At 34.9% G+C, this 25,405-nt stretch overlaps 9 protein-coding genes across 9 annotated transcripts; 3 read left to right on the forward strand and 6 right to left on the reverse strand.

Moving 5' to 3' along the window:
* Positions 1 to 19: 19 nt before the first annotated feature.
* On the reverse strand, positions 20 to 4,475 carry EV154DRAFT_571313 (uncharacterized protein; the record flags this gene model as incomplete). Its single annotated transcript, XM_051606255.1, has 2 exons — positions 20 to 2,089; positions 2,556 to 4,475. 2 exons carry the CDS (start codon positions 4,473 to 4,475, stop codon positions 20 to 22), a joined length of 3,990 nt encoding a protein of 1,329 aa, XP_051450822.1.
* Positions 4,476 to 5,186: 711 nt separating this feature from the next.
* Positions 5,187 to 7,241, reverse strand: EV154DRAFT_488096 (uncharacterized protein; the record flags this gene model as incomplete). Its single annotated transcript, XM_051599059.1, has 1 exon — positions 5,187 to 7,241. One exon carries the CDS (start codon positions 7,239 to 7,241, stop codon positions 5,187 to 5,189), a length of 2,055 nt encoding a protein of 684 aa, XP_051450823.1.
* An 861-nt stretch (positions 7,242 to 8,102) lies between these two features.
* On the reverse strand, positions 8,103 to 10,169 carry EV154DRAFT_582144 (uncharacterized protein; the record flags this gene model as incomplete). Its single annotated transcript, XM_051606666.1, has 1 exon — positions 8,103 to 10,169. The coding sequence occupies one exon, from the start codon at positions 10,167 to 10,169 to the stop codon at positions 8,103 to 8,105; it is 2,067 nt and encodes a 688-aa protein (XP_051450824.1).
* Positions 10,170 to 10,627: 458 nt separating this feature from the next.
* EV154DRAFT_540860 (glycosyltransferase) lies at positions 10,628 to 11,398 on the forward strand (the record flags this gene model as incomplete). The annotated part of the gene is made up of 2 exons (XM_051604447.1): positions 10,628 to 10,701; positions 10,759 to 11,398. The coding sequence occupies 2 exons, from the start codon at positions 10,628 to 10,630 to the stop codon at positions 11,396 to 11,398; spliced, it is 714 nt and encodes a 237-aa protein (XP_051450825.1).
* Positions 11,399 to 14,797: 3,399 nt separating this feature from the next.
* Positions 14,798 to 15,682, forward strand: EV154DRAFT_531163 (uncharacterized protein). The gene is made up of 4 exons (XM_051603807.1): positions 14,798 to 14,873; positions 14,927 to 15,288; positions 15,351 to 15,393; positions 15,444 to 15,682. Exons 1-4 carry the CDS (start codon positions 14,841 to 14,843, stop codon positions 15,633 to 15,635), a joined length of 630 nt encoding a protein of 209 aa, XP_051450826.1. The 5' UTR covers positions 14,798 to 14,840; the 3' UTR covers positions 15,636 to 15,682.
* On the reverse strand, positions 15,683 to 16,564 carry EV154DRAFT_531165 (translocation protein Sec62-domain-containing protein). Its single transcript, XM_051603808.1, has 2 exons — positions 16,348 to 16,564; positions 15,683 to 16,286 (listed from the first exon to the last, which is right to left on the reverse strand). The coding sequence occupies exons 1-2, from the start codon at positions 16,541 to 16,543 to the stop codon at positions 15,700 to 15,702; spliced, it is 783 nt and encodes a 260-aa protein (XP_051450827.1). The 5' UTR covers positions 16,544 to 16,564; the 3' UTR covers positions 15,683 to 15,699.
* Positions 16,565 to 16,667: 103 nt separating this feature from the next.
* EV154DRAFT_488101 (TFIIH subunit Tfb4/p34) lies at positions 16,668 to 17,684 on the reverse strand (the record flags this gene model as incomplete). The annotated part of the gene is made up of 3 exons (XM_051599060.1): positions 16,668 to 16,734; positions 16,793 to 16,829; positions 16,880 to 17,684. 3 exons carry the CDS (start codon positions 17,682 to 17,684, stop codon positions 16,668 to 16,670), a joined length of 909 nt encoding a protein of 302 aa, XP_051450828.1.
* A 647-nt stretch (positions 17,685 to 18,331) lies between these two features.
* Positions 18,332 to 18,877, forward strand: EV154DRAFT_540864 (uncharacterized protein; the record flags this gene model as incomplete). Its single annotated transcript, XM_051604448.1, has 2 exons — positions 18,332 to 18,370; positions 18,425 to 18,877. The coding sequence occupies 2 exons, from the start codon at positions 18,332 to 18,334 to the stop codon at positions 18,875 to 18,877; spliced, it is 492 nt and encodes a 163-aa protein (XP_051450829.1).
* Positions 18,878 to 18,925: 48 nt separating this feature from the next.
* Positions 18,926 to 20,635, reverse strand: EV154DRAFT_133997 (S-adenosyl-L-methionine-dependent methyltransferase). Its single transcript, XM_051594036.1, has 4 exons — positions 20,501 to 20,635; positions 20,354 to 20,446; positions 20,219 to 20,292; positions 18,926 to 20,162 (listed from the first exon to the last, which is right to left on the reverse strand). The coding sequence occupies exons 1-4, from the start codon at positions 20,528 to 20,530 to the stop codon at positions 19,010 to 19,012; spliced, it is 1,350 nt and encodes a 449-aa protein (XP_051450830.1). The 5' UTR covers positions 20,531 to 20,635; the 3' UTR covers positions 18,926 to 19,009.
* Between the last annotated feature and the right edge of the window lie 4,770 nt (positions 20,636 to 25,405).

The raw sequence follows: 25,405 nt of genomic DNA on the forward strand, positions 1-25,405 counted from the left end.
AGGGAAGATACATTGTAAATTAGTTTACAAAGTACTCATGTATCTCTTCTTTGCTCATCAATGACATGTCAACGGAAGTATCATTATTTTGTATAACAATAGAGCAGCCGAAATCGGGATCGATTTTACTCAAAGATATTACCAAATAGTTGAGCGATTTACAACGAACGTGTACAGTTGAGCAACCCTCGTCATTAAATCCAGAAGTGTATTCTTCTTCGTCTACGGGAGTAGCTTGATCAAAGTATTCTGTTTCTGGTTTCTGTGCATATTCTTCATCAGATTCATCGTCAGATGAGTTGTAAGTAAAGCTTGACTCCCCACATGGCGTACATTTATAGTATTTGTTGAAATCTTTAACAGTTACCCTAATGAAGAGCTTAGCGGGGTAATCAGAATCACAAACACCATCTAATAGATAGTTCTGAACTGACAAGTATTTAAATGATGTTGACGGCATATCAATAGTGCTGTTAAACTTGGGCGCCAAAATATTTATGTCCTCATGATTACAATGAATATTTCTTAAATACAATTTCTTTAAGGAGGGGAGCTTAGCAGAAAGCTGCTTCAGGATGTCTTCGGAAATTACCACTTGTTCAAGAGTCATTTCAGTGAGTAATGAATGCTCAAATAGGGATCGAGTAAAGGAAAGTGAAATAATTCTCGCTTTTTGTACTTTCAAACTCTTGAGACTTGTGCAGTTTTCAATAATATGACTGAAAAACTTTCCATTAACCATTTCAATTGAGTTCTGATCTTGACCACTAAGCACATCTTCATTTTTCTCAGATCCCACACAGAAAGAAAATTGGTCCAAACCTTTTCCAGTATTTTCCAAAACTCGAAGATGCGGGAATATAGCATTACAGGGTTCGTAAGTAAAGATCAGATTTTTTTCTTTTAACAAATTCATATTCATGCTCATGTGTGACAAGGAGTTACAATCTGCAGGATGCACATCAGTTTCAGGCCAATCAGCTCCTTGCTCATAAGTTACGGAAACATTTTTTGGCTCACCAGGACTGCATAAATTCCAATAGCCATTTAGAACTTCATCGACATTCAACGTGGTGAAGAACAGATCTACTGAATAAGATTCACATTTCGCTAGAAAGGCCATAAATTTAGAGACAACAGCTACCGAAAAGTTGTTTTGTGCTGACTTTATTCTATCCAACATTGGGGTGTAAGCTATATTATCCTTGTTTCGGTTAATATATATACGCTGAATTGACAAAAATTTAGCCATTAAGTACAATAAGAAGTTATCATTTTCATAGGAGATTGACTGGATGATGAGATATTTTAGGCTGAGTTGCGGAATTATCAGAGATATATCAACAGGCTTATAGGGAGCTACAGTAACAGAGCAGGTTGTTTCCGTGTTCTCAAAAAACAGACCATGTAATCTTGGTATAGCTTTAGCAGTATCCTCGGCAGTTTCGAAAAAATTGTGCAAATTTGTGTCCACATATAATCTCTTTACCTTGGGAAACATGTCGAGACGTTCATACAAACTAGTATCCATATTTATCTTCTTACTATCACGCACGTTTAAAGCTGTAAGAGTGTCTTTGTATAATAACGCACAACTGTTATGGAGGTTTGCGCTCTCTCTGGAACAAGGCCCTATGCTTTCTATATCTTTTAATTTCCCCAATCTATGTGCCTTAATTAAGGCTAGATAATACCGAAATCCTTGTATATCACTGAAAACATAACGCAAGTTCGGAAAAGCGTCGATGAATAAATTAATCCAAGAAGTACCATTCCCTCCATCCACTTCGGAACGTCCATGGTAAGCAAGAGATCGTGTATATTGTCCTGGACATGAGTCAGATACATTGTTCATGGCAATTCTCAACCTTTCAACCGCTTGTTCATCTTTAAGTGTAATGGTAGAATACAGAGATTGCTGAGCTGGCGCCATCCAACTCTTGCAGACCAATTCGCATTGAAGAATATCATAGTATTTTCGATCTACGTATACATGAGCAAAGATTTTGTGTAATATAGTTTCTGGCAAGTCTTCAAAGTTTTTCATCATTGATAAATAAAATGTTTGGTAGTTTAAAGTGTATTTTATCTGTACAATCGGTATTTATATACTTTGACTACAATGAAACGAAAAAAGGCAATATTTTGCTTTTTGGTAGTGGTAAAATACGGTATTAGGTTTCTAATTGATACAGATATCCATACATGTGACTAATTTGGTTTTAAAAATAAACTATTTGATGATTAAATCTGGATTCTTTCTTTGCTTAATTTAAAAATATCAATATTTCATTGTCTTTTATTATACATGGATATTAACAAAGATATCTTTATTTAAGAACAAAGACTTCATAATTATTGTACTTTTTAGCAGATTGAGCCAATTGTTTTTGGCGTATGCAAAATTTATACATTTTAATCGATTTATTTGTGATGATCTTTATATTTAAGCACTAAAATTGCATATAGTATGATCTCTGTTTTTTATCACTCTCGAAATACGTATTGTCGTCCCTATCCGGTAATACGATACAGCAGGTTAAAATTGGGTTTACCTTCTTCAGCGAGACCTCCAAGTAATTGACTGAATTACATAGAACATGAAGATTTGCACAAGTTTTACTTCCCAAGCCATTATAATATTCGTCTTCACCTATATTAACAGCACGATTATGAGATGTATTATTAAATTTTTTCTTCTCCTTGTTGGTCCATTCAATATTTAGGCCAATGTAGCTTATTTCTTCACCAGGTGCATATTTGAAAAATCTTTCACCATCTACGGTTGTCAGCTTTATAAGAATTTCAGTGGGGTATTCATTTATAGAAAGGCCATCCACAGTGTAGTTTTCAATGTGCAAAAACCGAAATGTTGTCAACGGCATATCAAGTACACTGTTAAAATATGGATCTACATATTTATCGCTGTTTTTGACAAGATGTATATCTTTTAGAATAAGCCTTCTTAAATTTGGTATTATTGTTGATATTTGAAACAAAATAGTGTCCGAAACACCCACATAATTAAGATCCAAATATGTAATAGATCTGTTGAATGATTGATCCGGGTTTAACATGATTATTTCCGCCAGTGTGATATGTAACGTTTTTAATTTAACACAATATTGAAGTATGTGACTAAAAAAATAGCCTTCAATCATATCGAGCATATCTTCATCATCTAAATCTTCAGTTATACTTAAAATCTTCTTCGGTCCAATACGCATCACTAACTGTTCAATTATTGCTCCGTTCTTTTCAAGTAGCCCAAGATGTGGAAGAATAACTTTCGAAAATTTGTAATTCAGAGCGACAGCTTTTTGACGTGTAAATGGATCGATATGTAAACGAATATTTACCAAAGAGTCACTATCCTCGAATTCTGTTCCACCGCTTAGCCATTCTAATCCTTCGAAGTAAGCTACAACCAGCTGTTTTGTTTCTTCGGGAGCACATAAGCTCCAATAAGTGCTTAAAATATCTTCTGTATTGAGAGTAGTATAAAAGAAATCCATAGAATGAACAGAACATTTTGAAACAAACGACATGAACCGAGCTAGCACAGGAACAGTAAAGTTGCTTTTTTCCGCCTTTATTTTTTCCATTAACGGTCCATGAGAAATTACTAGCCCTTTCTTTGGGTTTATCTTAAGGTACTCCAGTTTGGGAAATTTCTTCATAAGGAATAACAAAAAATTATCGTTTCCGTAGGAAATGCCTTGAACAGTAAGCCGCTTAATGTTGTGCTGAGATGAAACCAGTGAAAGATCAATATATTCAATTTGTGCTTCCGGATTGAAGACAGTCCCTTCCAGGTTTTCGAATGATAGATGTTTTAGACCTTGCATATTTTGGGCCACATGCTCCACAGTGTCCAAAAATGAATACTTGTTCGTTCCAAAACATAAATGATGAACATTGGAAAAAAGACCCAGTTTATCATATAAACTAGTTAGGCTTTTTGTATCGTGCCCTTCATACAAGCTGAGAAACTTAAGAGTCTTTCTATGCAGTAGAGCACATGCGTTGTGTAGGCCTGATGATTCAACTGAACAGTCTCCAATATTTTCCATTCTTGTCCATTTTCCTTGTTCGTATGCTTTTATCAAAGCATTATAATACCATGCATCATTTTTTTTCGAGTCAATTTGGCGTAAATGAGGGAACATATCTTTAAAAGAATCAATCCACGAGGTTCGGCTTTCGCTAATTTCCAGATATCCATCATACTCAATTGCATGGGTAAATTTCCCAGGATATGAGTCGAGTTTAAGGTCGTTTGCTGAAATTAGCAGGTTTACTGCTTGTGCACTAACCAATTCAATTTCCGAATAAAGAGAACGCTGAGCTGGTAACTTCCATTTTTTGCATACAAGTATACATTGGCAGAGGGTATCCAAGTCTTTGTTTGAATGCAAAAAATAAAAGATGACATCCAATATTTCGCTCGGCAATTCCCCGAGGCCGTGATACATTTTAAAGTGTGAAAAGAAAAAGAAAAGGAAAAGGTATCAATCTATCATTTTCATGTCCAATCATATATTTTATACATTTAAACCAGAAAGAACCAAAAAGAAAAAATCGATGTTTAATCTTATCCTTTAGCAATTTAAAATAATACAAAAGAACAACAAAGAATAAAATAAGTTTTAAGGACCACTGATAACAAAGGCGGATGATAAATTTCACAAAAGGAAGAAGATAATATGCTACATATGCGTCCAAAAGACACTTTTTAAACTGCTTTAATTTAAAATTTCAGATGACGCAGAGCTTATATCACTGGCCGTTTTATGATGACTGAAAGCCTTCAAAAAGCATTTGACAAATATTAACCAGAACAATGAGTCTTGGGAGTGACAATGATGTTTTTTTTTAAAAAATAATCTGGATAATCGGCATGGATGTCATTCGTTAATGAACCCATCAAATAACAAATACATTAAGATATACAGTTCCCTGCTTTTGTAGTTAAGTCTATCTTTGGCAAATTTCTTCATGTTGTGGGCAATTACATTATTTATTTCGACATTTAAAGATTGTATCTAAAGGCTCCTAAATCATTATTTAATAGCTTTTTCGAAAGCCAATATATAAAATCAAATGAAATCAGTTAAAGATCAAATTTATTACGAAACATTACAAGCCATAATGTAAATATTATTATCGGCACATACAAAACATTATTAGCGATCTCCTTGCAAATAATGCTCACGTAATTTTTTTTCGCTCATGGAAGCAGCAAGATTTCCAGATTTGTCTGGTAGCAATACACAGCAGGATAAAGCCGGGCTAATTTTTTTTAAGGAAACTACCAAATAATTGACAGATTTACATGTAATATGGATGTTTGCAAATGTATGATCACCCAGGCCAGAGTTGAAATCACCCTCTTTAATTTGAGCTGCAAGAGGGAAATCAGGATTTTTCTCTTGCTCTACTTCATCAGCGTCCTCTTCATCGGAATCACTATCCAAGGCACTTTCTTCAATATCGATTTTTACTGGTGATTCGTATTTGTAGTATGTATCCTCGTTATTTGTTGTCAGCTTGATCAGTATTTTGGAAGGATAATGAGAATAATAGGCACCGTCTATGATATAGTTTTTGACGTACAAGAAACGGAATGATGTTTGTGGCATGTTAATTTCAGAGTTAAAGTAATCAATTACATCTTCATCTTCCTCATCAACATGATGTACATCTTTTAACTGCAACTTTTTCAATGATGGTAGTTGTTTTGATATCTCAGTCAGTACGTTTTCGGCGACTACCACCCGTTCAAGACATAATTCGGTAATGCATGTGTTTATAGTTGGGTATTCATCACTGTTATAAAAGAGAATACGTGAGAAATATACCTGAAGTTTTTGTAAATTTGTACAATGCTGGAGGATATGACCGAGAAAACCCCCGTTTACCAAAGTTATAGTCTCTACATCTTGCCCGTAAATAACATTTAAACATTTGTCAGGGCCGAGACATACTATAAGGTGATCTATATTCTTTCCGACTTTTTCAACCACTCTGAGATGTGGTAAATCGGCACCAACGGATGCGTAGTTAAACATCACAGCCTTTTTATCTATGGACTGATCTACCTCCAAAGCTATATTTACCAATGCCTTCCCATTTACTGATCGTTGCTCTTCAGGGTCCTGCCAGTTAGTACCTTCAGCATAAGTCAGTCCAACTAACTTTGTTTCTTTAAGATCACGCAAATCCCAAAAGCCTTTCAGAATTTCATCTACATTGAGGGTGGTATACAACAAATCCATTGTGAAATATTTACAGTTTACAACAAACGCCATAAATTTTGAAAGCATAGGTACTGAAAAGTTGTTGTGTGTTGACTTTATCTTTTTATATAGATTGGGCTGTCGAATGACACAGTCTCTTTTTAGATTTATTCTGATGGCATTCAATGCTGGATATTTCGTCATCAGGTACAACAATAAATTGTCATCTTCGTAGCAAAAACCTTCAATTACAAGTTCTTTGACACCAGGCCGAGGTATTATCTTTGAAATATCAACAGTTTCGTAAGGGGCTAGACCATTGTAATCAGCGTTTTCAATGTTTTCGTAGTACACCGCTTTCAGATCACGCATATTCCCATTAATATGTTCTGAATATTGATAAAAATTGTGTTTGTTTGTTTCCAGAGTTAGTTTTCTCATTTTGGGAAAAAGATGAAGTTGATCGTATAGGCTTGTCTTTGCAAAGTTCCTGTAGCCTTCGCGAACATTTAGTATCTGCAGAGTATTTTTGTGCAACATCGCGCAAGTATCATGTTTATCAATAAATTGTTCAGGACAGGTACCAATACTATTCAAGTCTTTTAATTTACCCTCACCATGAGCCTTAATTAAAGCAGAGTAATAATCAACTTCATCATTTTGACAGTATACATGACGTAGATTAGGAAATATATCAATGAATGACTTGATGCCTGCAGCAGCAGTAATATGTGGAATATCGTATTTTCCCAAATATGCAAGAGTTTGCGTAAATCTTCCTGGAGATGAGGTGTCATCATCAGTTAAAGCAACGATTATGGCTTTGGCTGAATTTATATTGGGGAGAAGAACTTCAGAATAAAGACAGCGTTGGGCGGGTAACATCCATTTTTTGCACACCAACTCGCATTGCTTGAGGCCGTCTACTTCATAGACTCCACGGACATATCCAAAGATAACATCTAAAATTTCCACTGGAAAGTTACTAAAATTACGTTGCATTATAACAAAAAAAAGAAGATGGTTGCTCTAATACATAAATTCTGTTGCTTATTTAAACAATTATTAAATATGACACTTTAAAGAACCCAAATAAATTATGAAGATATCATTATCAGTTCGTAATCTGTTTCGAATCTGTCTCAAAAATGTGCTTTGTAATTAGACCATTGTTAAGTAGAAGTTCTATACACATATAAACTTGTCGCATGGCTATCATCATTGTGTTTATACTGAATAATTGAAATGTGTAAGAATACACATGTTCAAGCTTTTTAAATAACCATTGTCTTCTAGCTCATCTATGTGGTAAAAGAGAAGTTTTAAAGTAATCTAACACCTGGTGCATTGTCTGTAATTTATAATAACATCGTAACTCGTTATACGTTTCATATATGCATGAGCTACCTAGGATTTTCTATTTAAGGGCGCTTTGTGTAGATGCTCATTGTTTTAAAGGATAATTCATTTGCTATTCCTACCAAATATCAAAGTACAACAGACTATTGACAACATATAGAAACCCTTATGTTTATTTCATTTTAGTGATCAATGGGATCTTACGTCATAAGTCTTTACATAAAAAGCATTCATTTCTCTAGCGACTATCATAACTTTTGCCATACATCTCAGGCCAAATACACATTTAAAATTCACAATCAATTTATCCGGTAATTTAGTAGTCTTGCAATTGCAGTTTATTTTTTAACAAACAAAGGCTATCGAAATCAATTTTTTTCTAAACTTTTTTTCGGTATATGATAAAAGTATTCGATGTTATTAGCATACAGTTTAAGGTTTATAATTTTTCAGTTTTATTTTAATATCATGTTTTTATTAATCATTGCTAATATTTTGTTGAAATTAAAAAGGGAAACTATTCAGAATAACCAATAGTCTTTCGTCTTCAGACATATTACCCATGCTTTTGTAAGTAGCTAAATCTACCAGTATAACGACGCAAGATAGAAGAGGATTTATTCTTTCTAAAGACAAGGCTAGATAATTCATTGAACGACATTTGACATGAATGTTAGCACATTCTGCTGATTTTAAGCCATCATTATATTCTTTTTCTTCAATCGGAATGGCTAGACTGTCTTTTGCTAACTGCACTGGTACTACTTGCTCAGGTTCTGTGTCAATTGGGTCTTGAATACTTCGAGGGAAGTTTTTTTTCATAAGCTCAATTTGTCTGTTTGGAGCATGTTTGTAATACAGATCGCCATCCTCCGTGGACAATTTCAAAAGAATTTTGGTAGGGTAGCGAGTAAGAGAAACATTATCCAAAAAATGATTCGTAAGATTAAAGAATCGCAATGAACTTTCCGGCATATCAATAACAAAATTGAACCTGGCGGCCTCAAATTGAATTTCTTCTTTGCATGTATACAGGTTCACCAGTGACAGCCTTTTTAAGCAGGGAAGGCGTTTCGATATTTGTGATAAGATGTCCTTTGAAATATAGACATGCTCAAGACTTAAATCCGTAAGACAGGTATTGATAAAGGAATGCTGATCAGACGTAAATAATTGGATCCGTGAATGGCAGATATAAAGGCTTTGGAGCCTAGTACAATTTTCAATAATATGGCTGAAGAAATAACCATTGGCCATATCATCCATTTGCTCGTTTTGTCCGATGGCCACATTTGCACATTTGAAAGGATCCAAACAAAATACAAGACGATCGATGCCAGTTCCACATTTTTCCAGCACATCGAGATGAGGTAAGCTGACATTCCATGATTTATAGTTTAGTGAGATGATTCTTTCTGCTGTCTCTGGACTATAGGTTAAATTTATATACATCTGTGTATCATTTGGCACGCGTTGAGCGTCAAAATTTCCCCAATCTGAAGCTTCTGTGTAAGCAATTGCTACCATTCTTGGCCCATCAATCTCACTTTGCTCCCAGTACTTATTCAAAATTTCATCGGCATTTACAGTTGTGTAAAGCATCTTAACATTATAAGATTGACATTTAGTGACATAAACCATAAATTTTGAAATAACATCTGCTGAAAGACTGTTCTTTGTTGATTTGATCTTATCTAAAAGTTGATCATGTCGAATAATTGGACCCATATCTGGATTGATTTTAAGAAAATATAGTTCAGGAAATTTTGTCATTAAGTACAATAAAAAATCTTCGCTTTCAAAACCTATAGTGTGCATTTCAAGGTTTTTGATGTTGGGTTGAGGAATGACTGAGGAGAGATCAACGGGTTTGTATGGTGCCAGCGAGTCGAAATTCGTCCCCATTAAATTTCCATAAGACAGGAGATGCAAATCCTGAACATTTTCAGTGATGTGTTCTACAGATTCATAGAAACTGCGGTGGTTTGTTTCTAAGTATAGTTGTTTTAAACTGGAAAAAAGGTGCAGTTTATTGTACAAGTTAATTTCTGGCGTGATTGCTTTTCCATCGTGAAGATTGAGGATATTGAGCGTATCCTTGTGCAACAAAGCACACATGTTGTGTTTTTCGACAGATTCCTCTGGACAGGTACCAAAACTTCTCATGTGCCTCCATTTTCCGGACTCATATGCTTTGATGATGGCATTATAAAATCGAGGATTCGATTTTAGCGGGAAAATAGCCTCTGCCTGAGGAAAAATATCAATAAAAGAATCAACCCACGAAGACACCCGATTATCATCTGCCTCAAAATCTCCATAAAATTCAAGCGTTCGAGTGAATCTACCAGGAGATGAATTGGAGGTATCTTTTAGTGAAGCAATTAATGTTTCCACTTGGTGAACACTTTGGAGTATGACTTTTGTATAAAGAGAATGTTGAGCTGGTAAACTCCAATTCTTGCAGACAAGTTCGCATTGAGAGAGACTGCGGAGATCCAAGCCTGAACGTAAATAAGCAAAAACTACGTTTAATATCTCGCCTGGGAAATTATCAAAGGAGTGTGTCATTGAAAGATACAATTATAAAAGAAAAAAGAGTACTGTGTCATTTTTTGACGTCCATTTCAACCCTTTTTATGTTTAAGCAGAACCAAAATTTAATTGGACGGGATTTCAAAGAGCCCAGGGCAAGCAAGAAAAAAAAAAAATTAACTTTTTTGTTACATCTCGCACGTTCTACATGTTAAAAGTGAATCAAAAGAAAAAGAAGAGTGTGAATCGCTCAAGAGATGTTAACAATGCCTCCCGAAAAACCTATAAAATTCAAGACATTATAAGAGTTCCTTTTCAATTACTATGCAACCCCAAATATTTTTGGCATTTGACTGCCCTCTTATTGATTGGCGAACTTGTGTTGAACACAGTCATTATCCATAAAGTATCATGTAAAGTAGATACACAAATTTATGACTGTAACAATGCGTTGCTTACATTTTTTAGATACAGAAATTGATTGGGTGGCCTATATGCAAGAGGTAGAAGGGTTTATTTCTGGTGAACGTGATTATTTGAAGCTCAAAGGAGACACTGGGCCCTTAGTGTAATATAATGGTGCTAAGAGGTTGAATATGGGCTAATTCTCTTTCTTATTATCTAGATATCCTGCTGGGTTTGTGTATATATACTCTTTCTTGTATTTTTTGACAGACAAAGGAAAGAATATTCGTATCGCTCAATACTTTTTCGAAGCTCTTTATCTAGTCAGTCAGTTTATTGTGTGCTGCATTTATCACCAATCAAAAAAAGTGCCACCTTATGTCATTCTTTTATTGGGTTGTTCGAAACGTTTCCATTCTATCTTTGTTTTAAGATGCTTTAATGATCCAGTTGCCATGGTTTTTATGTTTGCCTGTATACTGGCAATGACATACAGACGCTGGACTTTATCTAGTGTCTTATTCAGTTTGGCATTGTCCATCAAAATGAACGTATTGCTTTTCTTTCCTGCTTTTGGAATAATTTTGTGGCAAGCACTTGGCGCATATCAAACTTTTGGACAGTTGGGGCTTATGGTGATGATCCAGGGAGTTATAGCCTATCCATTTTTGTCGACTTATCCTTCAAGCTATTTACAAAAGGCCTTCGAATTTAATCGTGTATTTGATTATACTTGGACAGTTAACTGGAGAATGTTAGAAGAGGAAACCTTTGTGTCTGGATGGTTCGCAAAACAATTGTTAGCTGGACATGCATTCACCCTACTTATGTTTATCCTGAATATATGGTGCGAGCCGTAAGTATTATAAGGGTTGTTTGTCTCGGGTATTTTTTATTGACATGTCTGTTTACATAGTAAAGGAGGCCTTATGCACGTGTTAAAGCAAGGGTTTTCCCGTCATAATAGAATTTCGGTATCAAACGATGGTAAAATAACAATACGTTAATTTCATGGTGATTGTAATAATTGATTGTTTTATTTCCAAATGATAGATATTATATGCATGATGTTTACGAGTAATTTTATTGGTATTCTCTTTGCAAGATCGTTGCACTACCAATTTTATTCATGGTACTTTCAAACTCTCCCTTATCTTTTATGGCAATGTGCATGGACCACAACACAAAAAGGATTCAAATCCACGTCCAGAATATTAATCTTTATCACTATCGAAGGTTGCTGGCTGACTTTTCCTTCCACGACTAATAGTTCATGGACATTATTTGCTTGTCATCTTATGATTTTATTAGGTATTTTTGGTAACGCTCCTGCCCCTAATTACAAATTACCAGAACTTACTTATAAATAATGATTTTTTCGTTATTCTTGGACATAATTTAAATTTAATTGTATTTCTTTTTTAATAATAAAATTAAGGAGACAGGTTTTATCTTTTTCTTCTTAATTTTTGTTTTTTTTTTTCCTTCTCTCTCTCTCTTTCCTTTCTCAAATATTTTATAATGGTACCTGAACAAAAAAGCAACAAAATACCAATCTTAAGAATCAGATTAAAGTTGAATTACAGCAACGATATCGAAAGAAAAAAAGATGTGACGCAAAAAAAGAAGAGAAAAAGGTTTGTTTCAGCCGTCCATCGTAAATCGACACTATTAACAAAAAAAAGTAACTAGATCAACTAGCAGCAGTAAAAGTAATAAGAGTATGTATTGAAATTATACCTAGTCCGTTTCAACTATTAACAGTTTTGAACAGGAAAAGATCACAAGAAGACTGCTGATACCACAACACCATCTAATAATGCAAATAGTGGATACTGGACATCAGGTAAACAAACTATACTGTATAGATAACCGAAAAATCCGATTAACATGAATATTAGAGCAAATTGAGACAAACAAGTTAATACTAAGAAACTGTCAATATAGTTCATCCTAAAATATCTTTAAACAACCAGCTTAGACCTATCGCTTTTATATGTACCTTCATGCCTCTCATCATTAATAATTTAATATATAATAAAAAACCTTAATAAAATGGGCCCTTTATTAGGGCCTTAATATGATCAAATTCCCCCTTTCCTTGATTTTTATGTCTGTGCTGAAAGAACAATAAAAGCATTTTTTTTTTAAAATTCTGTGCAAACAATCGAGCAACATAAATATTGATTGTTCATGGGGAACTTTACCTAAAAATTAAAAATTAAGGGGACGGCTACAATTGAGGAACTCTTCTGGCATAATGTACTAAAATAATGGCTTGAACCAATCGATGATGACATCAAGGGCAAGCATTTATTTTGTCTGTTCAGGGCACTGGTCGGAAAAGACATATGATTTATCGCTATTAGCCTTTTACGGTTAAAACATAAACCGATTTATCGTCGTGTATACGAGAATTATTTATGATTACAGGTAATAAGAAGTTTGCATCTCTAGTTCGAAAGGTAGTTATGATTTAAACATCCCCCACATTTTTATTTTAAGTGCATAGAAAAATCGCTGTTTTATGTTTTTATCAACTTGGCAAAATACGAATGCAAAGCAAATTGACAATTATAATTACCAGTAGCTGCACCCTTTTTTATAAAAACACGGGCTTTTGCAGTAAATTATGCATTAATCACTATGCACTGGTTAAAATAGCAGTAAAAAAAAAAATGCGTCGTTGTAGATTCTGGTAAATTGCTTTCAATCGATCAAAGTGAAATTTTTATGAAACCAACAATAAAGGAGTGGAATTGTTCGTAATTTTTCATGCATGAAATTGCACAGAGTGTTATTAAATTTCTATACGTATATCTAATGAGCGTAATATAGTACTCAAATTTTGGGGGTAATGTGACTAAATATGCAAGCAAAATGCTCAAATAATGATGTACAACTATTTTTGTTTATCATTATTTAAGCATTATGAACAAAGGATCCCTTGTTAGTACTTGAGTTTTACCCCCACATTATCCTGTTTTCCAGAAAAGAAGTAAATGTTGAATTAAAGAAAGGTTTATAATCCTCATGTAAATGCTGAAGTCGGTTAAATAATGTAATTATCAAAGTTTAGTTTTAGATACAAAGAGGTTATATAAACTGAACCACCATCAAGGGTTTTTTTTGGGGGGGGGGGAATATACTCTTTGGGTGGAGGTCATGATTGCGAGTGCTATCTGTTTTTAGCTACTCTTAAAGGTAGGATATGCCTCCCAGCGCTGAGTTTTATAACCATACATAGTTTTTATTATTTATGCTCATATCCATGGATACGATGCCATCCGGATTTTCCTTTTTTTCGATATAGTTACTAAATATCAGAATTTTTATAATAACGTTTGACCCATATATGAGTTGCATTCTCAAATCAATGATTGTGGAAAGTGATTCCCGGAAAGCAGTTGGACATGCTATTCAAATCGAGGCGCTATGTGCTCAGGTCATCTCCATTTATTTGACAGATACGGGTCTTTATGTTACTTTACTTGTATTCCAAATTTGCTTCTTCACCTCCTCGTTACTTTTGAACAATTCTATAAGTGGATTGAAGAATATGTTTCTTTTTTGTTGACCATTTTTGCGATAATGCAAAGCTATAGTTGTGCAGCTCAGAGATGTTTCAAACGTTTAAAAGAGATGCGCATAAATGGGTTTTTAAATTACAAATGATGGTAGTGTGCTTGTTTAAATTTTCAGGACGCCACTTTTCCCCTAGCCCATTTGTCTTTACAGCAAAAGTGATTAAAAGTACTAAGATTAGGCTTATTTCAAAACTCCTTATACAAGAAATCACATTTATATGGTTACTGGGAAACCATATATGAACCTTTGTTTTCAAACCCCTAATAATCGAGAATAACTTTGCATTTTGTTCCACTATTTTTCTACGACGATGATAATCAAAAAGTTTATTATAGTTGACAACATCAAATTAATTGACATCCTTTTTGTCTGACCTTATAGATAACATATACGCCAGATGTCATACATTATAAAAGCTTACATAAGTAAAGTATCAAAGAGTAGTGCTATTCATATCTGTTATTGAATGAAATGCCTATGTATAAATTTATGCTTCTGTCTAAAGCACCACATTCACTAAAATTGGCGAGGGACATATTATCCAAACTAAAAATAAAACCAATGCCATACTCATATAACGTTGCTGTAATAAAAAAATGATTGTAATGGAGGGGAGTGCGTGTATCTGGTTTAACAATAGTCCAGAGTTGTAAAGATTCATTGGCCGAATAATTTTTTCTCTCTCTCTCTTTCTTATTAACATAATTTACACCTATGGATTTCAACAAGATTCTATCATTGCTCAAGGTGAGGATAATGGCGACAAAGAAGAAAATAATTTTACGAACGGTTTGAATTAGGGACAAGATATAGTGACACCCAACGTAGCACCGCCAGCACCAGCACCAGCGGCGACTGCAACATCCGTAGAAGCACCGGCACTAAGTTCGGGACTCGACTTATCCAACATTAGCCAGAGCGTGATTGATCAAGTTCGAAATGAGTACTTGACCAAGAAAAAGTCTGAAGATAAATTAAAGAATGCAACGACCATTACACCCGAAGTGTTGGTCACGATTGGCAAAATGGTGCAAGAGACAGATCTGGTGAAAGTGCTGAAAAAGTGTAAAGAAAGACAGGATAATAAGGAGAAGGAGCTGTATTCTCATCGAGAATCCATCAAGGCAAGATATAGCAAACAAAAGGAGAGTATATTAGCAAAGTAAGACGTAAAAAATGAATGCGTAACAGGTATTATTCTGAAGTTACCCTTAATGTATATAGACAATTAATTGGCGTGAAAAGTAATAATCCCAACGAATTGCAGGTAACGTGATTAACGATAGTTTGTGATAGAATATTGATGAGAATGATTAGATGGTAGAGAGAGAAATGAATCAAGAGTTACATGGATTGGATTTACAAATTATCAAGGATATGGACAAAGAAGTGACCTATTTGCAACAAGAGTTTGTTAAATTAAATGTTCCCTTATTCAAGGTGACCAAGGATCCTAATGATATAAAATTGCAACAGAAAGTATTATTTATGCTACAGGATATGATTTAAAATAAAGGGGTGGGGGATGGTATGCAAAATGTAGAAATTTTTTATTATTAGTGGTACTTGTTATTTACTCGGACTTTTCTACGACTTGAGCTGCTGTAACGTCGCTCTTCTTGGTTTTCTTTTCCTTGACTGGATCAAAACCGTATAAAGGAATGAAACTATCAATGATGCCAACATCTTCGAATAGATTTGGGAATAACCAGAAACCACGGGGTAAGACGGGTAATGTGAGGACATAAAGAATGAGACGTACAATGGCAATACCAAAGAATACACCGACCAAACAAAGGACGGCAACACTGAGATACCAAACACCCATTCTCAAAAAGTTTGGCCAGAGTGGGAAAAGCACACCAGCAAGGATAGTAGCAACTAAAGCAGCAGCACCCGCGTATAATCTAAATCGAGATCCTTCCCAAATCCACATATAATAACCATCTTCCTTGATTTCTTGAACTGGATTAGGTTGTAACAAACGTGGAGATCCTTTACCACCAATAGATTCACCACGGTCAACACGTAAAACAAACCCATATTTACCCAAATCATTCAATATATTAAATGCTTCATCGCGTGTCTTGGGTACTGTGTCTCCTTTTGATGTAACTTTAGCGTAATTTTCCTTCAACAAAGCTTCGATACCTCTCTTGCCTAATAACAATGATTAATACATATAACCATCAGTGATAAGTGATATCCCTCTATATTTTACCTTTAAAGTATTCAAATCTTTTTCCGTTGAAGACACCTTGTCTTGCCTTTAAACCAGACTTCTTTTCATCCTTGAGATAGGTAGCAGTATTTTTGTACAAGGCGGGTGCTTTATTAGCATCGTTTACTTGAATAGTTTGAGGAGCACTTCCGTTAGAAGGCCCGTGATTACAACCAGGTCCATGTTGATGACTCATTTTTTATTATTTAGATTGAAGATGAAAGAAAAAGAAATTATTTATATTTTGTATATTTATATCTCCCCTTTTGTATTTGGCAACCAATCAAAAGCCGACAAACATTTGTATTTTTATTTTTTATTTATTTAGGTTTCAATTTACTGTTTTGTGAAAGAGGATGAGCGATTGGTCTAAAAGCGAATTTTGTTCTAATATAAACAGGTTAGTATGAGTGATATAATTGTTGTCCTGTTCAATACAACTTACTTGCAAGTAGAGCAAACAGGTGACCATTTACAAAAGACTAATAAGATATGTTAAGGGTGAGATCTTTCCCATATTTTATGCACTTACTGGATAAACAAACAGAACAAACAAATCCAATGTCCACAATTTTCTTGTGACAGAAACAAGCCGCTCTGAAATCGACTTGATCTTGACTAGGTAAATTGAGATAATTTCGTGAATAGTTATCAGGCAAAAAAGCCATCATCAAATATTCTAACAAGGCCTGTGGATTCTCTACTTTGACATAGACGCCACCTGTAATATTCGAAGCTTGTTGTAAAAATGCGGTTTCTTCACCATAAACTTTACACACATCCACAGGAATTGACGCCTTTTGTGCGGAAAAGATACAATTCATCAGTGGGATATATTGATAAGCCGAATCGGGTGAGACGGATAAAACAAGGATTCTTGGTTTAATATGCCCTTCTTCGTCTGTCTTTGCCACTCGATTGACATAACACAAGGCCATCGATAAGGCACCGGTGATAGTGGGAGCAGCTCCCATATCCTTCTTCAAAAACTCGGCACTCGTGTCTGATAACAGTTTCTGTAAATTCGACACAATTTGATCCGTCACCACTTGAAAATGAGGGTACATGTTGGCATTTCTTTTATTGCCGTTTAAACTTAGGGTTGCTTCCTCATTGTCTGCCAAGGGGTAAAGTATTCTGCATTGTCCCACATGACTTGCAATAACCACCACTTTATTGTTATACTTTAAGGCTAAATGAGCATTAATGAATATCAGAATCTGACTCAGAGCACTGTCTAAAGAAAGCGGGATCTCTGCTTTCGAGCACTCTTCCCAGGCAAACGGATTGGTATCGATGATTATAATGAGCAGGTTGGAATCGTCTGTCGGTACCATGACTACATTAGTCCATCGTATTCAATCTGCTTATTTAAAACAATAAAAGGTACCTTCGCTGGCTGTCACGTCTTTCATTTTTTTTTTTAAATATGTACAGGAAAGAAAAAGCGCGGTTATTCAAAGCCTCTTCCTTTCTGTTCATATATTTTTATTTTTTATTTTAAATGTCTGCACCAACACCACCACCTTACTACACATTACTGGATCCACCATTACCCAACAATTTAACACTCTCTGACGTTCGCATAAATAAGAAAATCGATATTGATCATAAAGCTCAGTTAGAAGCATTACAGAGACATTTAGATACATTTCGTAATAGACAACCTTTTTGGTTGGAAGTAGCAGTTTTAGACCGACTTCACTACAAGAATGTGAACCAGCATCGACCTTTTCATCGATTTAAACGAGGCATGGAACTTCGTCGTCTTGCCAAACGTTTAAAAAAATTGGCTATAGAGGATGAAATCGAACGACTTTACAAGTCTTTTTGGAACGCTAAAACGTAAAAAGAAAATTTTTTATTAAATTGTAAAAAAAAAAAAATTATTTGACAGGCGAAATAACACATAACTTTCTATAGTTTAGAAAGCTGTTCTGGAAATTGGAATTATATACCCTCCAAGGAGTCAATTCAATATACCATGCATAGATTAATTGGAGCTGCATTGTTACTTGATAAGGTGGGTATTTTCAATGGGTGATCTAGTCAAATAGACTAAACAATCTCACTCTAGCTTAAAATTGCGTTGATTGAAACTTTCAGAGCAAATTCTACCTTGTTAAGACTGGAGCATTTTGTATCTATGGCTATTGTGTACATGGGTATCTGCAGTCGCTTATACAACTTGTGTCATGCTTGGGTGAGTCAAATTGAGGAATGCTACCATTTGCTCTATACTTGGTCACAGTGCTTCCCTAGTGGGATGAAGCAAAAGGACGAGAAGGTCTTTGTATTATCCCATAATCTGGACTGTCAAGCAGACACATTGAAATCAGCACGTATCAAATACGCTGAAAATACAATGCAATCCAAAATTACAAGTCAGCATAAAATTCATTTGGAAACTTACATGGCAAACCCAATTGTTGTGCAGAAAATCCAGGAAATCAAAAAAGAGGTTGGTTTAAGCATGGATGATGAAGACGATTTAATGGATTTTGAGGATCTTGGAGGTATATATAAATAACAGGCACCGTGCTTCACGCATTTACTCATATTCTCTCTTTCTATCACATAGAGGTGATTACACGATAAAATAAGGTTTTTTTGTGTGTGTTTATTATTCTAGTAGATGTATGTACATTTTTTCTTTTTTCTTTTAATGACCAAAGTTGAAATACTTTTCACGGAATAAAAAGTGACCAGGTCTCTTGGGATCTTCTTGACCCTTCTCCATAATCTCTGCTTTATCAGAATCAGAAACGATGGTTTGTTCCACAATAGCCTCATCCTTCTTTGACCAGTCCTTGATTTTTTCCATGGTGATCAATCGGCGAGACCAAAGACCAAAGTTTTGTTCGCTGTTACTGATAAGAGTCATGCATGGATGTTGAGGCACATCCATGTTGGAATACTCATCCACAATGGTAGGAAGCCAATAGACTAAACGACCACCCAATAATAAATGTTCGGCGGCAAAGTTCAAGAGATCTGTCAAGACCTCTGACATTTCATAAGGTTTTGTAGGAGGATAATAGTCTTCACGTGTGTGCATAGGAACACCATCATATGATCTCAAAGCTAATTCTTTACCGTCATTTCTACCCAATTTCTTGGCACCAGCACGAACACCATATGGAGGATCAGTGACAATGGCATCCAACCATTGCTGAGATCTCCAAGGATTATGACAGATATCAAACACAAGAGCATCCAAAACTCTGCCCTGAAGGTTATATTGTTCGATGTTCGTCTTTACACCCGACTTTCCTTTACCACGAATTTGTCTTCCATCAATATCTGAGCCCATGGTGAATGCACCGAAATGAGCACATGTGAATAGGAAACTACCTGTACCAACAAAAGGATCATAGACAATTTTTCCTGGTGCAGCCAAGGCTTGGTTAGCCATGACAAGTGATAATTCAGCATCCATGGAGGTTGTGCCCAAGTACTTTCTCTTTTTCAAGTTGTAAAGATTGACAAGATCACGACTACCGGTAGCAACCAAGATACCCATATAAATATAGATAGGTGCATCTCTTTCTGTACCGTGTTCAGCTCCGTAATCAGCCAAAACGTGAAATTTAACATCGGGATTCTTCATATCAATAGGTCCTTCGAATCCAAGGTATGAGAATGAGTTGATGATATCCAATTGCTCTTTATAGGTGATGGTGGAACCAAAGGCGGATACGGTGAATCTGAAAGAACACGTCATGTAGTCGTTCCAACGGTCTTTTGTCTCTTCCTTCACTTGCTTGTGAACTTGATCATAACTACTGCCTTCACCCCATAATTCAAAGATATGTCTATAATAAACAGTCAGTTTCTTCTACCCACTACTGCATATCAAACTAAGACGTACTTGATTAAAATAGCTCTCTTGACAAGCTTTTGAGCATCTTCTTTACAGTCTAACTGAACCTTGAAGAATGGGTTCTACAATATAAAATTAGCCTTCTTCTAATGAATGGGACCATGAAAAGGGGTAAAAACTTACGTCCAACTTGTAATCTTTTTCATCATAGGTGACCTTGACTTTTTCAAGTTTGGCAAGAGAAAGGAACTCGGGAAGTCTGAACTCGTCGTGTGACTACAGGAAACTCATTAGTCCTTGCTATTGTCTTCAAGAGAACTGTCCACTTACCTGAGCAAACTGAACGAGAAAAGCAGGCATAACAAGTAAAAGAGTGTCGCGGGGAATAAAACAAAAAAAAAAAAGACATAAAAGGACGTATAAGCCACATATCAGGTTTTACATGAATGGGAGAACAGTCAAATCAATGTGGGAAATTGCCTTTTTCTTTAAGAAACGGAAATGTCTAGACCTCCACATATTTTTAAAATGTATTTTTTGTATCACGTGATGGTCTACACATAAGTCTTTACGTCGATTGACATGCCATATCGTCTAAACTTCATAGGATGATCGATTTTTGTTTTTTATAACATCTGCTTCACTGTCATTACAAGCTACTACTGGAAAGCAGATAGACAACAACCAATTTATGACTTGCTTGGGAGGTTTTTGCAAGTGTTTCTATTTTAAATAAAGGCCCAGACATTATGAAAGATGAAACAAGCAATTAAATCATCCTGACATAAGCTTGTTTATCAGCCTATAAATAAAGCTGGTTCACACACTTTATTCTTTTCCTTTTCTTTTCCCTTAACATACTTCTTTTATCGTATGAAAGTAACCGATCACGTAAAAAGGTTTGTTTAGTAGTGACTCTTGTTTCTTTGAAAAGAAGCTAAATTGAAAAAGATATATTATAATGATATTGCGGCTGCGGCTAGTCTTTGCTATAGGAGGGTGACCTCCTAGGCAGGGTTCTTGAGTTTTTGGAACTCACAGACTGTGAATAGCAGGGATCGCATTGTAAATAGCAGGGATCGCACAATAAACAGGTGTAATCATACTGGCAGGCTTGTCTTGGCCAGAATTTCTATCAGTGGAGGTAATATACTTTGCTGTCATAGATGTCAATGTGTCTTTTTGGCCGTATCACACATGTTTAAACATGTTTCGGTTTGTTGTTTGTCTATTTTAGACGTTCGACGGGGCTCCTATTTACAGGACATCCAGGCATCTCCCAAAAATGCCCATACCTCTCTAACAAACTCTTTAAAAAGTTTGACTTGAAAAAGCAACAAACTCGGTACAATCAGCATTTAAAAACTGTAAAAAGCGTAAAGCGTGCACTGACGACTTGAAAGTAGTTACAGTTTGAAGAAAAACGAAGAAACATTCAACATGGTAAGACCAAACTAACACATAAATGTTAGTAGGTACTGTCGAGGATATCATAGGTATAATAATAAAGTTAGTTGCCACATCATCTTAAGGATGGATAATAATATAAAAGTTAATCATAGATCCCGAGCAAAAATATTACTCTTGTCATTTGATGTTTTATTACTGTTGATCCCTCTGACTAATATTTATATACTCAGTATGGAAGTGCTAAATTTAAAGACATGTTGATTATTTACTATCACCACGTTATTACATCTGACCCAATAAGGCGCTTAATATTCTCCCTAGAACTATCAAGTTCTTCATTAATTTATTTTTTTCGTTCATAATAATATGGTATCCAAGTTCTAACAGTGTCACTTTTGGTTCTACTTAATTTTTGCTCTCCATGCAAATCAGGTACTATATTCAGTTTTGGTTAATAACTTATTTGTAAGTTCATAAACTCAAGACCAGCATCAGTGTTCTTTCTGGAAAAATCAGTCGAAGAACAAATAATTGAACGAGACCTATACCATAATAACATAGGCACAAGATTTTATGAAGATTAAGTATGTAAAATTCCTAATTTCTTATGAAAGTCTAAAGCTAATAATAAGATTTATATCTTATCAACAGAGTTCAAATCTGAAAAAACAAAAGGGAAAACAGGTAAAACGTCCATTATTTTAATTCATTATTTATAATTAAAGCTGACTAACTCTAGTCTATTGAAATCGATCAGCTTGATGATGAGGAATTCTCCATACTTCACTCAACAAAAGGCATTGACAATGACAATGAACAAGTAAAAACAAGCTCCATACAAATAACTTGTATAACTAATGTGAAACGTAGCCCATCTCGGTGGGTGTTATAGTCCGTCAGAAAGTACGAGTGTCGATAGTGCCTGGCCTTTTCCCATCTTGGATGATGATGGAAACATCATCGGCACCACCACCACCAAAATCCGAGTTAGTAGAAAACAATTTGTTCGATTCCTTTTCTTTGATGATGCTGGGTTAGTAGTCTTTAATAAAAATACACCTAATCATTTTTATGGGACTACTGTCGATGTAAATCGTATTATGCTCCTCTCACAATTATTGCGGTATCCTCTATATTCAATACTTTATCTTGCCCTTGTAAGAAAACATGATTTGTGATACAAGTACAATAGTGATACTCGGTGACAGTGGTGCTCAGTGGCACTGATGATCTCTAATACGGTATTCAACATTCAGGAGAAATTGCTGCGGAAGATGTTAGTATCGTAAGAGAGCTTGATCAAGAAGAGTTGCTGGTAAGTGTATTCCATTTAAATCGCACATCAAATCTTAAAATGTTAATCTTTAAAAGGTTGTTGCTCCCAATGAGTCATTTGACAGCACTGGTCTACACCCCAACCGGGGATGTGTTGATTGGGTTCAATAATCACCTCAAGCAATGGAATACCTCACCATCAATCACTGAGAATCAATTTTTCGAGCAAGCTATCTCCCCATTGTTATTACCAGCATTTTTATATAAGCCAGAGTACGAGATTTTCAAGTATGTATTTTAAATTATTAATAAAGCGAGAAAGCTACTCTTGTTATCCTTCATTTACTACATGTAGGTACGATAAGGCGATGATTTGTGACTCCTCGTATGAGCCTGACACATTGATAATGCCTAACCTCCCGGACAAAAAACAGGTTGATATTTTTAGTTGCGAAGTAAAGAAACCTTTTGGAAACTTATCAAATCAGCTAAAATCTGATTATGTTAAAATCCATAAAGAATTGAAGCTTATTATCGACACTCGAATAGATCTTGGTGTTTAACACCGTATTGCGTATTCATTGTTAGTAGAAGGTTAGTTGTCCTGATTTAAAATGATATTGTAACTGCCCCTTTTAAATCACCAACTTAAAATTAATCTGCTCTTTACATTTATACACAGGTTACGACCTCACACTGTTCAATATGGAGGTAGAGTATGATGATATATACAGACTATCTATATATCCAGCCTATAATCTACTTAACAATTAATAGCAACCCAGCACTGAAATATAAACCATTAACTGATCAAGATATTAATGTCTAATTCCAATCCACGCTCCCATTTGATACTCCCGGATAACAATCTATTTCAATCCTTCCTTATAATAAGGATCCCCTTTTCCATTTTTTCTTGGAATATTTCAATTGGCGTACCATAAATAAACTTTTATTGCCCTTCTTTTTAACATATTTCTGAAATATAAGGCATTATATTCGATAATCAATATACCAACAATTAAATCTAGACCTATTCATTACCTTGTTGGGTTCATAAGATTTTACTTCACAAAAAATGGAATAGTGGCATCCCACAAGATTTGACGGAAGTAAAAAATAATATGATTGGCCAGTAAAAAGGTTAAATACTTGATTTTAGCTTTTATGTAGCCATCACACAAGTAAATTATCTCCAAATCACAGCCTGAGATTAGAAAATCATCCTGTATAAGGGAGTACTCTCTAATAGTGGGAGCATATAATCAAAGAGCCTTTATCATTAATAACAAACTAGTTTGCATGAAAACTAGAGAGAATAAGAAGTGATGATTCTACCCCGTCAGACTATTTCTTATAATTCAATAATTTATAAGTCTTGAATTTATCATTTTCGTACAGGCAAACTTGAATTTAATTTGTATATGATTCACTTTATGCCAAAATAAAAGGACTTTCAATCTAGATCTATAGGTTATCTTTGATAGATACATAGAGAACTCCCATTTGAAACAGCCAAAACCTAGTTTAGTAATTATAATTTAAACTATGGTTTACAATAGGCGACTACAGCTCGTTTGTATGTATCTGCATATTAGTTGATGTTGATTTTGTGTAGTTGGGAATTCCAGAGCTATTGCTATGTACTATGTAACAGTGATCTTTTTGGCAGAATTCTTGTCCAATACTCTTATCAAAAGGATTATAACAAGGTGTGTGGCAGTATAACCTAGTTAACAAAGTTTCACACGCGAAATAAGAAGAGAGAGTGCGTGTTTATCCAGAATAACGTATGTGATGACATGGTTACGACATTGGGTAAATACAAACAGATCATGTAAATAGAGTCTGGACCGAAACCATGTGCGCTTAAGCCTAAACGATCCTTTTCATGTGATAGATTGTATTTCTCAAGTCGTGTAAGATACTTCCCAGCCACCTAAAGATAGTGCAGATGAGACATTTAAACCTTGATGAGACAATTAGAATGAAAGTAAATCATTTTAATTGGGCCATATTTTTTTTTTTTTTTTTTTTTCATAAAATTGCAGTAAAAAAAAGTTCCAATCACGACTCTTTTTAGTTATGGTAAAAAATGTCGTTCCGTAAATGAAGGTTTCTTTTACACGCGCACACAATTTTTTTTTTTTAAAAAAAAATTATAAAATAGAACATGAAGCTAATTACATATGTAAAGAATAAATCTAGAAAAAATCAAAAAGTATACCCGAACATTGCCACTTCTATCATGAAGTCAGTGTTGCTTCCAGTTGTGCCACGATCGATCCGAGAAGAATATGTTCGACCAGACACAATAAGAATCTTTGTTCCACCTGAAGAAGATTACGAAAGTGATGTAGAGCAAAAGTTAGAGTCAGAACGAAAAGCCGTCAAAGATAAATACAAAAAGAAGACTATTAAGAAAGTGGTTGGCAAAATTAAGAACGAAACAGGCCAAGTGACTTATAAAATTATTTGGAGTGGCCATCGCCATACTGATGTCGAGGTTTGTTTAAAGGTTGGACAGAGGTAAAACACACACACACATGA

The sequence above is a fragment of the Mucor mucedo genome (assembly GCF_025094135.1).
Source record: "Mucor mucedo strain NRRL 3635 chromosome Unknown EV154scaffold_222, whole genome shotgun sequence".
In the NCBI taxonomy this organism is placed as follows: domain Eukaryota; kingdom Fungi; phylum Mucoromycota; class Mucoromycetes; order Mucorales; family Mucoraceae; genus Mucor; species Mucor mucedo.

What these genes read in the sequence shown, in the direction of transcription:
- EV154DRAFT_531163 (XM_051603807.1), top strand. Translation starts at nt 14,841, where the DNA reads ATGGATTTCAACAAGATTCTATCATTGCTCAAG. An exon ending in AAGGAGAGTATATTAGCAAA is followed by an intron (nt 15,289 to 15,350) that starts GTAAGACGTAAA and finishes TAATGTATATAG; the next exon opens with ACAATTAATTGGCGTGAAAA. An exon ending in ATAATCCCAACGAATTGCAG is followed by an intron (nt 15,394 to 15,443) that starts GTAACGTGATTA and finishes GAGAATGATTAG; the next exon opens with ATGGTAGAGAGAGAAATGAA.
- EV154DRAFT_531165 (XM_051603808.1), bottom strand. Translation starts at nt 16,543, where the DNA reads ATGAGTCATCAACATGGACCTGGTTGTAATCACGGGCCTTCTAACGGA. An exon ending in AAGATTTGAATACTTTAAAG is followed by an intron (nt 16,287 to 16,347) that starts GTAAAATATAGA and finishes CATTGTTATTAG; the next exon opens with GCAAGAGAGGTATCGAAGCT.
- EV154DRAFT_133997 (XM_051594036.1), bottom strand. Translation starts at nt 20,530, where the DNA reads ATGCCTGCTTTTCTCGTTCAGTTTGCTCAG. An exon ending in TTCTCGTTCAGTTTGCTCAG is followed by an intron (nt 20,447 to 20,500) that starts GTAAGTGGACAG and finishes AGTTTCCTGTAG; the next exon opens with TCACACGACGAGTTCAGACT. An exon ending in AAAAAGATTACAAGTTGGAC is followed by an intron (nt 20,293 to 20,353) that starts GTAAGTTTTTAC and finishes TTTATATTGTAG; the next exon opens with AACCCATTCTTCAAGGTTCA.